At 38.5% G+C, this 11,985-nt stretch overlaps 4 protein-coding genes across 4 annotated transcripts; 2 read left to right on the top strand and 2 right to left on the bottom strand.

The window, feature by feature from the left end:
• Window positions 1-159: 159 nt before the first annotated feature.
• Window positions 160-1,865, bottom strand: BDF20DRAFT_906598 (mitochondrial carrier domain-containing protein; the record flags this gene model as incomplete). Its single annotated transcript, XM_053083292.1, has 6 exons — window positions 160-395; window positions 500-816; window positions 906-1,072; window positions 1,350-1,435; window positions 1,703-1,756; window positions 1,844-1,865. The coding sequence occupies 6 exons, from the start codon at window positions 1,863-1,865 to the stop codon at window positions 160-162; spliced, it is 882 nt and encodes a 293-aa protein (XP_052934573.1).
• Window positions 1,866-3,690: 1,825 nt separating this feature from the next.
• Window positions 3,691-6,331, top strand: BDF20DRAFT_876855 (amino acid permease-domain-containing protein). The gene is made up of 3 exons (XM_053081395.1): window positions 3,691-4,255; window positions 4,421-4,501; window positions 4,670-6,331. The coding sequence occupies exons 1-3, from the start codon at window positions 4,142-4,144 to the stop codon at window positions 6,152-6,154; spliced, it is 1,680 nt and encodes a 559-aa protein (XP_052934572.1). The 5' UTR covers window positions 3,691-4,141; the 3' UTR covers window positions 6,155-6,331.
• Window positions 6,332-6,346: 15 nt separating this feature from the next.
• BDF20DRAFT_876853 (uncharacterized protein) lies at window positions 6,347-9,513 on the bottom strand. The gene is made up of 7 exons (XM_053081394.1): window positions 9,150-9,513; window positions 8,787-9,070; window positions 8,436-8,690; window positions 7,930-8,371; window positions 6,817-7,851; window positions 6,625-6,737; window positions 6,347-6,549 (listed from the first exon to the last, which is right to left on the bottom strand). Exons 1-7 carry the CDS (start codon window positions 9,459-9,461, stop codon window positions 6,477-6,479), a joined length of 2,514 nt encoding a protein of 837 aa, XP_052934571.1. The 5' UTR covers window positions 9,462-9,513; the 3' UTR covers window positions 6,347-6,476.
• A 133-nt stretch (window positions 9,514-9,646) lies between these two features.
• BDF20DRAFT_876851 (uncharacterized protein) lies at window positions 9,647-11,541 on the top strand. The gene is made up of 3 exons (XM_053081393.1): window positions 9,647-9,770; window positions 9,856-10,414; window positions 10,488-11,541. Exons 1-3 carry the CDS (start codon window positions 9,679-9,681, stop codon window positions 11,409-11,411), a joined length of 1,575 nt encoding a protein of 524 aa, XP_052934570.1. The 5' UTR covers window positions 9,647-9,678; the 3' UTR covers window positions 11,412-11,541.
• The last annotated feature ends 444 nt before the right edge of the window (window positions 11,542-11,985 follow it).

The following is an 11,985-nucleotide window of genomic DNA, read 5'->3' as shown; positions in this document are numbered from 1 at the left end:
AGAGCATTTAACATCATGCTGTATCATTTCACAGCATTTTGTCATATGACAGATTTTATTGAACAAAAACATTAAAAGTATACTGTTAATAGGTAATCTCAAAAAAAAAAAAAAAAAGAAAAGAATAAATAAGGTGGGATGCAGAAAGCACATCAACTACTAGAATATAGCTGCTTTGTCATTGAGAAGGGTTGAGAGCTGATTTTTTTGACATAAATTCATTGTCCATGTGTAGGCTGCAAAGGTAGCAGCGTTAGATGGAAAGGCTCTCAATATAGTGGGTGTCAACCCTCTAAAAAATATACGCCATCCTTCACTGCTATAGGTTTGCCTTGTACAGTCTATAATCCCTTTATATCTACTTGGTTCTGATTGTATTCTCGTTTTTAAAACATCTGCATACATGTTATTTTTATGGAGGATAAAAGAAAAAAGAAAGAAAGGTGAATCATTGGATCATTCGTTAGATCTTACTATATTCTGTTAAGAGTTATTTTACCTGCAAAATAAGTTGAACACCATGCCACAATGCCTGCAGTACCACCAGCCAAAACAACCTTCGGGCCTGAAAGCTCGCATAGATCCGTACGAGTGTTATCTCTCTTTGCAAATTCTCTACAGATAATTTCGTATGTTAAAAAGTAGGGTCCAAAACTAAGTTCACGTAAAGTGGTTGGGACCAATCCTTTGAACCAATATCGCACGCCTCCCCTCGCGTATAGCTGCTTAAAACAATCCAGTGGTCCTTTCAGCACGTTTGCTTTTGTTTGATTCTGTAGTTGTACTTTGACCAATTCCATTGGACAACTGACGAAACTGTAGAGTGGAAATAAGATAGGGAAAAAGAGATGTTATATTTTAGCACGCATGTACTCTTTTCTTTAGCATTCAACATAGATTTATACCTTGTTATTATTCCAGCACCGATTCCTGCTATAAACACATGGCTTAACAACGGTAGTTGCTGCGGAGAAGTAAGTGTTTGATGTGTTGATACAGTTAACTTTTCTTGATATTGTAAGAACCATGTATATGAGCTGAAAACTAAGGCGTTAATACCTGCCACACCAGCCTACAACAAATAGAGCGGTCATTACTAGAGAATACCGAAAAAGGTAGTAGGCGAGGGGACAATCACTTACTGCAGGAGAAGCCTATTCAATAGAGTCAAATGATCATGATCATGAGTTTATGATAAAGGTTTTCTGATTCAATATTTCGTCTTTCACTTTACCATTCCTTTATACAGGCCGGTAAACTTTGTGAATCATTTTTGTTGTGATTACAAAACGTCAGATTTCTAATTTATGTATTTTTTGTAAGAAGGGCTTTTTATTTTCGGCTTATACCTTTTCTTGCTTTATCGTGGTTACGAAGCAATTCCAAGTACCTCCATATCTTGATGCTAATTCTCTCGACTGTAGCCTTACTTTAACTGTTGAGACATAGTGAGTATTTATCACAGTGTAATTTCAGATACAATAGAATGACTTAGCTTTCCTGACCTGTATCTGTATTGCAGTAGAAAGAATCAGTTAGTACGACGAAGCCTGAAATAATCATTTATAATCTCATCAGCGCTTTTACCAAAAGGATGACCCACTGCTAATCCTGCAAGACCTATTCCGAAAAAACCAAATGGGCAATGGTTAACCCAAGATAAATAGAATAAAGATTTGTTAGTGGGAGAACCCCAATTTACCTCCAACTAATCCCGACAGAAAACTGTCAAAAGTGTTCATGGTCGGCTTCTCAGCTTTGATAGGGCAATAAAGGATGTTAGTACGAAGACACCATCCAACGTCTATTTTTCAGCTAGTGTCTGTATTCAATATTAACCTACGAATTTCATCGACATCCAACATAATGTACACGGTAATTAAACCAAAAAATGAAGGGGAAAAAAAAAAAACAAGAAAAGAAAATCAAAACAACAAGTTTTTTGATGGCATGACGACGCTACAGTTGTCGCTTCATGCATGTGTACAGCCGAGAGTGGAATTATGTTGATGTTCAAGCAGTTTGGCAGGAACAAGAAAATGATTGGATGGTCTCAGTTCTTAATTTCCCACGACTTCTGTTGAATCAATCCCACGGTTCAAGCATCGTAACAGTATTAACTCACGCACACACCACCATCACACCGGTGAAAGCATATAGCCTGCCCACCAAAGCACAGTAAGGTTTTCTCACAATAAAACAAAAGATCTTTTTGCAGTTTTGGAATTTACACGTTCTTCTTTGAATTTACGGGCCTGCTCGCTTGTCGAACTTATATGTAATGAACTCGTGTATCCGGAATTTTTGACGTTTAAACCAACACAGTCGAACCTTGGATAAGAATAGAACGATGAACACTATGGGGAGATCCTAATTTTTGTAACATTTGTGTATATATGGAATACTAAAAACATCGATCGGATTTATATGACAGTTGAAAGTGATACAATGTTCATGTGGTCCGTAATATGTGCAGCTTGAGATATGCTTCCGTCGGCGAGTGCTAAAAAGATATACTTTGCTGCAACAATGGTAGGCTTCGACTACAGAGCGTAGTGATGCACTGTATTGAACATTGTAATCTCCAAAAAGTCTATTAAAACAAAATTGCAGTGAAATTGATACATGTAATGTACCAATTAGTTTTTTTTTTTTTTTTTGTTTTTTTTTTTTTTTTTTTTTTCGTTCGAGGCTATACATTAGCTTTGCTTTGCCCATCCTATCTGAGCCTCAATAGCACTCTGCATCAAATAAAAAAATAAAGGCTTATATACAACAAGATAGTTGAAGATATATACTCAGAGTCCACATTATTTTCCAAAAAAAAAAAGGCGGTATAGCAGCAGCAGCAGTGTTTCGTTTGCTCAAGTAACTCAACGAGATGAATAGTGGTATTCATTAAGGTCATTTATTGCTCACTCTGATTTATTTAGAGAGCAATCTGGGAACAGTAAGCTGAAGTAACTATGCGCAAAGCAGTAGCAATTGCCATTGGAGCAATATAAATACTTTTTTGACCCGTTTAATCAAACGACATGCTGCAATACTGCTAGAGATACGATTCTATTCCAAAATAGGTTTCCTCAAAGAAGGGCTGTTTCTGCTTTGAGTGATTATGGATATAACTTCAACCATTTTGCCTTTTTTATAAGCCCCTGTAACTACAGAATGTTGTTGCACGGGACGTCAAATCAGATATTAATCAGTAAGCTTTAAACGCCCCCAACAAAGCAGCAACGGAATGAACATCTTAGCAAAGAATTTTGAACATTGTAAGTATACAATAACAGTAATATAAAGATATTCCATCAATGGCAAGTCAAGCTCTATGTCGGCAGCATCCGCTGAACGATGACAGTTCTTGCGCAATTGAACTTATTGTCAATACTGTTGCTTTTGTGTTTATTCACGTCATCGTACCACAAGATTCGTCCGAAGTGTTGTATTCATCTTGTAGTTGATGTAATTTTCCATTACACTTCTTCGCAACAGCAGAGGCGTAACGTCGCCTATTTCGAATGAGCACTTGTTTCAGCTGAGTAGATCCCCCCTTTGATAATCTATTTGTCCCTGCCTTATATTGCATTAGTTGCAAGATTTTAATGTCCCGTGAGGGGAAATTTTTCTCCGCTTCAAGCGATAATGCTTTGTTAGTGAACTGTCATGAAAACTTGGCCTATCAAACATGCAGAAGCAATTGTCTTGAAAATTTTTCGTCTAATAGTCCCAATTTAGTTTGATACTAGCGAAGGGCCCTTTGAATTCTTTTTTTCTTTCTCTTTTCTTTAACAGAAAAAAAAAACGTACAACACATAGTCGGGAAAAGCATAGCTTATACGCAACAAAACTTCAATCAGCTTTAACTTACACGGGAGAGAGTTTTTTGTTCAAAGTTTCATACATTTGAATTTTTTAGTTTTAAAAAAATATACAAAGTCGCACTCTCTCTTTCAACAACTCTACAACTTGCAAAGTCGACGCACTAAAAAAATAAAATAACAAAGATAGTCAGTATTTTTGTTTTTTTTTGGATTAGTCAATATCGTTTTTTTTTGTTTTGCACAATATCACCCTGATATAACAACAAGCAACCAAACAACATTACAACAGCAAAAAAAAAAAAGCTCAACATTACTTATCAATGGGAAACAGCTCTTATCACAATGAACCTGTACAATATAATGAAGTATTAGAAGCTGACGCTCCTCAATACACTTCTGAAGATGAAATTCTTGCGTCTTTCGGTTATAAGCAGGTAAGCCCATAAGCCCTCCTTTTTTTTTCTCAGCTGTCAACTCCCGTGGCTTGTATCACTTGAACGTTGCATCCAGAAGCTTGGCAGCGTACTATCCTGTCCTACAACAGAACTTCTAAAAAGAGCAAAGCTAAATTCTAACTGAATTGCTCATGAAATGGATAGGAAATGCACAAAACAATGTCAACCATCTCTAATTTCGCTATCGCTTTCGGTTGCTGTTCCATCTTGTCTGGTCTCACTCCTGTAAGGCATTCTTCTTTTACATTTCTTTGAACTAAGAATTTTCGCATTTTCTATTTAATGCCTCGTCATTTTTACGTTCTGATGACTCATACTTTCCTGCTCTCTCTCTCTCCCTCTCTACTTCTCTCTTCCTCCCTGTTTTCTTCAACGTGATGTTGCAAATATTAGATGTGGGGTGATGCGATGATGTCCGGTGGTTCAATTGCCGTTATTTGGGGTTGGATTATCGTCTCTGTCTTTACTTTTGGCGTAGGATTGTCGCTGGCCGAAATCTGTTCGGCTTACCCAGTTACTGGCGGTCTCTACATTTGGGTTTCCCGTCTGGCTCCTCCGGAATGGGTCCCTATCATGTGCTGGCTGACAGGTTGGTGTAACTGGCTTGGTCTCACAGTAGCCATCACGTCCGCTGATTTGGGTCTCGCACAATTCATGTCGTCTGTCATTGGCATCAAGGACCCCAATTACAATGCTGGAATTTATTGGCAATATGGTATTTTCCTGGTCGTTTTGTTCATCCACGGTGTCATCAATTCCATGCACGTCAAATACAATGGTTTCTTTAACCAGACTTCATTATACTGGCATCTCGTTGGCACTCTACTTATTATTGTCGTCGCTCTGGTCTTGACGCCCAATAAACCAAGCGCGAAATGGGTCTTTACCTATTTTGAAAATGATACGGGTTTTTCGTCCAATTCCTATGCATTTTTGATAGGCCTTTTACAATCTCAATACACTTTATCTGGCTTTGACAGTGCTGCTCAAATGTCCGAGGAAACGAGGGACGCTGCGCGTGCGGCTCCTCTGGGCATCCTCTATGCTATTGGTACGGCCGCTATCACAGGTTTCGTGTTCATCCTTTCGGTCAATTTCTGTGTACAAGATTTCCAAGTTCAGGTCGTCGAGACAACACTTTCGCCTCAGATGACGCAGGTCTTTTTGGATGGAGCTGGTTATAAGTGGACAGTTGTCTTCACGGTGATCATCATGGGCGCTATGTTCTTTTCTGGTTCGGCCTTGACGCTGGGCAGTTCACGTATGATCTATGCTTTTGCTCGTGATGGTGCCACTCCTTTCAGTCGTTGGCTGAGTGTGATCAACCGATCCACACAGACGCCGATTTACGCTGTTTGGGCCAACATTATTTTTGCTGCTGTTGTTGGGTTACTCTATATCCTCAACGAAACCGCTTTCAATGCCATTGTGTCCATCAATACCATCGCTTCCTCGTTGGCGTATTTCATTCCTATCGCTCTTCGCTTAACAGTAGCTCGCAAGTCATTCAGACGTGGTCCTTTTCATATGGGTCCCTTTTCAGATCTCGTCAACTTTACCAGTTGCATTTGGATTCTCTTCACTTCTATCTTGTTTATCTGCCCTACGAAATACCCCGTGACAGCGGATAATATGAATTACTCGTCTGTTATTTTTGTGGGTGTTATGTTATGGTCGATTGCGTATTATCACTTCCGAGCTCGAAAATGGTTCAATGGTCCTGGCAAAAGTCTTGAACAGGATCCACCATTGACTGTTGTGTCCTATAATGACTCGATTGATTCAATCAGCTATGTTCAGGGGCAAGTTGGAAGCGGCTCTTCTCCCGCGAACTGCGATGATACCAAAAAAGGTCCCTTTGCAACCCATTTGGGTTAGAAGTTTTCATCTATTTGCTCTTCCTTTTCTTTTTCACCCTTTTCTTTTTGTATATCCATTTTATCTATAATTTGGTTCCTCTCCCCTCTAACTATGTTTAACAACAGAAAAAGTCTTATGTAAATATTCCTCAACTTATTGTAACAATATAAATGGGGTTTATAGCTTTAATGAGGCAAATAAAAATTATTATTTTTTTTTTTTTTTTTGTAAATGATACGTTTTTGTAGTCAAGTTGCTCGTTTTTTATAGAAAGATGCTTTATTTTGTTTTGTTGTAGCTAAGTATGACAAATGGGGTTCGTAAAAATATAACCGCTGATTTAAACTGTTAAGGACGAAAATCTGCTCTCCAACTTTTCTATGATACCACTGACATCTTTGATCGATTTTTCCCTACATAAAATTAAAAAAGAGAATTAGGTTGAGATGACCTTTTTGGTTTAGCATCCTAATACCATTGAAACTTACTGATCATTCAAAGTACTCAAAATATTCTTTAATTGCGAAGGGTTCAACTTGCTTGATTTGACATTATTATTCTTTTGATTTTGTGCTTCAACTTCCTTTAATTGAGATTGCAACTGCAGGAAAAAAGTGTGATAGTGATATAGGATCAGTAAGGAGAAGGCTTATAATGAGCATAAAAGAACTTTTTCTTACCTTTTCAACTCTAGCAGCATAACCAGAACTTCCACTGATTTGCTCCAAGAGTTTCTCCAATTTTTCGATCCATTCTTTCTCTGCTTGTGAGAGTGCTGGTTGATAGCTTCGTACTAACGTGCGTAATTGCTCATCAATTCTGATTCTAAGCTTATTATGATTTTGCGATAATTCATTTATTCTTTGCTGTTGCTCCTGCTTGGCCTCAGGTGAATTTAATTCCTTTAATCTCATATATATCTCTCGCACTGTTCGTACTTGTCTCTCAAATTCCTTCTGTTGAATCGCCAACCTGTTACTGATTTTGACAGCAGCTTTATGAATATCACGGGTTTCACGACGAATGTTTTCAGCAGATTCAGTAAAGAAACGGAGTGTTTCCTCTGTTATAGAAACTGATTCAGAGGCTTTCACATCTGCAGGGAGAACAATCTTTGCTTGTTTTGGTAGGGTATCGAGCTGTGAAGGTGGTTGAAAAGCTGGTAACGGCAAGACGGGTTGATAACCCAAACTATCATCTTTCTCATTGCCATCTTCAGTAGCAATATTTCTCAGTTGTTCTTTGACTGCGTTGCGCATTTCTTTTGATTCAGTAGCCTGACGGCGCAAATTCATCTCTCGTGCTATTAGACCATAATCACTCGTGATAGCTAAAAGGGAATACGAAAGATAAATGTCTGTAAGAACTGCTACACCAAGGATAGGTACACAGCTGCCACCAAAAGGTGCTGTGTTAATCAAAGTACGAACTTCTGATGGCGTCTTTTGTTTCATCCATTTCTCAAGGTCACGCTTTGCATCTCCCTCACTGTTTTCTTCATAAGCATGGCTGATACGAGCAAGTTCTTGAGCCCAGTTATACATGCACACAGCATGAACACCTCCAGCATGGTAAGCAAAATACGTGCCATTGTAAAGAGGGTTCGCTACAAGTGAAATAGCACGGAACTTGGGTTGGTTTTGTGGCTTGAAGGTGAGAGTTTCATAACATGAAGCTCTTGGAAGAAGAGATGCATCGGCCAGCAAACTTCCCAACTAGTGGATCGTAAAAGGGACTGTTAGATATTCTTCCCATTGACATGTCACCCGTCATGATCTCCTGTTATGATTTACCTTTCGTGAATCCTTGGATGTTACTACAGGAATAGACCATTCTGCATCAATTTCACTGCCAAGAATATAGTTATCAACCGTTCCATCGGTGAAAGCCAATGAGATGATGTTGATTGAATCGAAATTTGTATACAAGATATCTGTAACTGTTGCATCCATTGATGTGCCCCGATTATTGTTGACCTTGAAAGGTCCTTGTCGCTGTAATTTATACTTGCTTTGACTGCTATCGTTTGTTACAAACAGTGAGTCGCCATCCATGGTGTGTAAGGTTGATCTTTTAGCAATTCTGGCTGATTTTAATAATGCATTGATCCATTTACTTTGAAGATTGTATAGAGGGGCCAATGATTTGTGATCTTTTGATTCACTCGCATTGGCTTGTTCATATTTGACATCTGCAATGCATGAGAGTTTGTCTAAATGATCACGGCTCACAATACTGTGTAGAAAAGGAATGTCAATAATAATAATTTTCCTACGTCTAGATCCGAAGGACACATTACCTTCTAGAAGGGAGGACGGGACATAGAGCATAAATGTGCCCGCTGCGGAGGGCATAAAATATGGTGAAAGGTTCCCATCCACTTTCTTCCTTACTCGCACCACCAAGAGAAAAAGTAACTGCATCCTCACTACAGTCGCTAACGTCAACAGAAAATCCAACATTGGACTGATTTGAAGATACAGAACTCTTTTCTGCGGGTGACAGATCGAAGGATTGCTCGGGTGTATCAATATCAGCACTTATGTCGAAGATTCTGGAAACACAAATATACAAAATAAAGTTATACATAATGAATTAAATCGACAAAATGATATGTAATAGGCCCTTTTTTTTTCTTTTGATAACGTACCTCAACATATTATCATTGCTAAGTACGACAAGATGTGTACCAGTTTCACTAAGAGGATGCCACTCTGTCTTCAAAATTTCATTTTCCTCAAAGTATTTTGAGCCAATTGATAGAGTACGGCAATCAACTTTCATGCCTAACATTCCACTCGATACGTCCGAAAAGCTTTGGCGGGGTAAACAGATAATGGTAAGTCTGTTTTGATCACCAACAGATAAGAGTCTACCATTCTTGTTCACTGACATGAACTCAATAGTAAAGTTAATATCTGGCGTATCTAAAATCTATAACAAAAACTCCGTAAGATTTAATATCATGCAAACAGTAAAAACATGCTTTGAGATAACTGCTCTTTCGATTTACTTTGTAAGGAATGCTGTTGATCCAAGCATCGTTCTGATTGTTTGATTCATTCTCCTTAGAAGCCTTCAGCCAAGCATCTTTAAAAGCTGTCAGGTAAATAACTCTAATAGTAGATCCAACGGCTACGAATAAATCGTTGTCTCTGAGTGCAATTACGCGCGTATGTCGAGCAAGGTTGCAATTAGGTGAAGAGTTGTCTGCACTTGTTTGTTTTGCTTTCAATTTTTCCGCAAAATCTCTATATGCATCTTTTACTTCAAATATCGAGTGTTTAGCGAGACTATCTAACCAGTTAGTGTTTGAGTGATTCATTTGTTAAAACGTAGGAAATCAGCTGAAAAGGGAAAAGAAACAACCTTAAAAGTAGTGTTTTTCTTTCAACACGGCTTTTTGCGTGAACTAAATTTCATAACCGTCTGCAGTAACTGTCTGTGACCGGCGTATAAAAATCGTAAATAGAAAAATTGAACAACAATTCTTTGATTAGGAAAGACGAACCTCACTATATTTTTTCTACTGTTCGTCGTATATGATGTTTATGGACGATGAGGAAGAGTTAGAATTACTACGTCAATACGAAGAAAACAACCCTAATGCAAGCGATAGAGAAAGTCAAGCTAGGTAAAAATCGGCAATTGTTATGCGTGCATGAGGACCCATTTATTTATTTTTTTCTTTTCTCTATTATCTCTATTTTCACCGCTAGTGATGAGATCGATAGCGATCTTGAAGATAAGATTATGAGTTTAGTGCACTATCAAACTGGTGTTGTGGATAGTGCTCCGCCGCCATCGAAACCGGCTCCTGAAACAGTATCAATACCTGAGCCATATGTTAGAATCAAAGATCTCTCTAAAGAAAAGGCATTTGAAAAGTCGGCACCAAAGGTTGTTTATGCGCCGATCGATGTCAATGGCACAGGTGTTTCAAACTATTCTGCTAATGCCGAGCTTCAATTAGATGAGCCAAATTCTGATGTAGAGATGTATGAGGTCGATAGCAGTGAGGGGAGTGAGGAAGAGGGCGAAATTCGCTCTAGTGAAGAGGAAGGCCTTACAAGTGATCTATCCGTGCAAAGCAGCCCTGAAGAAGATATAGCGGACGAGGAATTAGATAAAGGAAATAACATTGAAGAAACAATGCATGTGGCTCCAAAAGTCACGAGAGTTATTGATATGGACGAGGATCCTTTAGTTGAAGACGAGAAAGTTACAGTGACTGAAAGGGAAGTGAACCTTGGGGTTAAAGACCTCATTGAGGAACAGGTAGATAGTAATAGAAACTCGAGATTTCTGGATAATGAGAGGTAGAAAAGCTGAATTCAATCTACTCCATTAGGCACGGAGTAATTTCCTTCGTATGTACGATCGAGGCCCTTGCCACAGCTGTTGGCAACGTGGCCACTACGCAACCAATTGCCCAAATTGTAGACGGTGTGGCGGGCCTAAGCACGGCCGTTGTGCTGGTGCTGACTACTGCTACAAATGTAAGCAACGAGGTCATTTCCAAGAAGATTGTGTGAATCCAAAAGAAAATGAACCTTGTAAACGTTGTAAAGCATTTGATCATCAGACAAATTATTGTCCGAGCATATACATTGTATATAAAGGCAAAGGACAACCTCAAACACAATTCCGACCATACTGTTTTTTCTGTGGACGGAAAGGCCATTATGGAGACGATTGTCCTTCAAAAAGTTCTAAACCGAACTTCTATCCCTATCGCCAATCTAATAATGCTAATGACTTTTCGAGGAATTCAAGATACCAGTCTCAACATAGACGCTTCAAAGAATCTGATTATGACGATGGCAGTCAAAGCAGTGTTTACAGTGACTCTGGCTCTAGCCTTGCTTCGAAGCGAAGGAAAAATAAGAAGAGAAGAAGACAAGAAGATGATAATACACCAGAAAGCAGAGCAGATTATAGAAATGATAGAGTAGAAAAGCGTAATAAAGCAAATGACAGTGCTTTAGACGCTTTTTTTGTACCATCTCAGAGGAGTAATTACAACACACGAAGATCGGGAAATATGAACTGGAGAGCAATCAATGAAATGAACATGTTGCCACAGCCTACTCGATCTGGCACTGTTGATTTTAACCAACAAACAACAGGATTCGAAACTGACTTTCCTCGCAGCAATCCTTCATTACCAAAACCGACATCCAGTGGTGTTATTGACTTGACGGGAATGGATGGTACTTCCTCGTCATCCTCACAGAGAAAACCAAAGTATCACGGTGGCTACAAACGCCGTTAAGTCTTTGACATCACGACCTTTCATTAGAAGTTTCTGAATTTGTCTGTATATACAAATATACCATTTAATAAATGCATCGTCTTTTCACGAGTACTGCTTTCTTTATAACTCCACTATCGGAGAAGCAAAGTTTGAGAAGACCAGTGACTGTAAATTCCTAAATGAAAAAAAGTATAAAATGAACCTCTTGTTTGAAGAATGCGTTTCTCTTCTTCTTTGTAAAATTACGCCTGCTACCGCCGGTCTTATGGTCCTTCCAATGATTGATAAGCGGTTCTTTTTTTCTTTGAATAAAAGAACAGGGAAGACGAAACCAAGCCAGATTAATCACCGAGGGCGATTATCAGTTCGTCCAAGGCTTCATGCCCTGGCTAAAGATTAAAATACCTATTATGAAAATTGAAAATGAAAAAATGCTTTTATAAAATTACATGATTGTTCATGGCTTTTGAAAGTTTCTAAGCCATTCCTAACAAAAGATCTCATGATCTCATAAAATAGATCTTTTATCTTTTATTATTAAGAAAAGCAAGATATAATCACATCATTTCCCTGAGTTATTCTATTTACAATT

This window comes from Mycotypha africana (genome assembly GCF_025528875.1).
Source record: "Mycotypha africana strain NRRL 2978 chromosome Unknown BDF20scaffold_7, whole genome shotgun sequence".
NCBI lineage: Eukaryota > Fungi > Mucoromycota > Mucoromycetes > Mucorales > Mycotyphaceae > Mycotypha > Mycotypha africana.
Note: the sequence above shows the minus strand (reverse complement) of the source record. Positions and strands in the feature narration are given on the sequence as shown.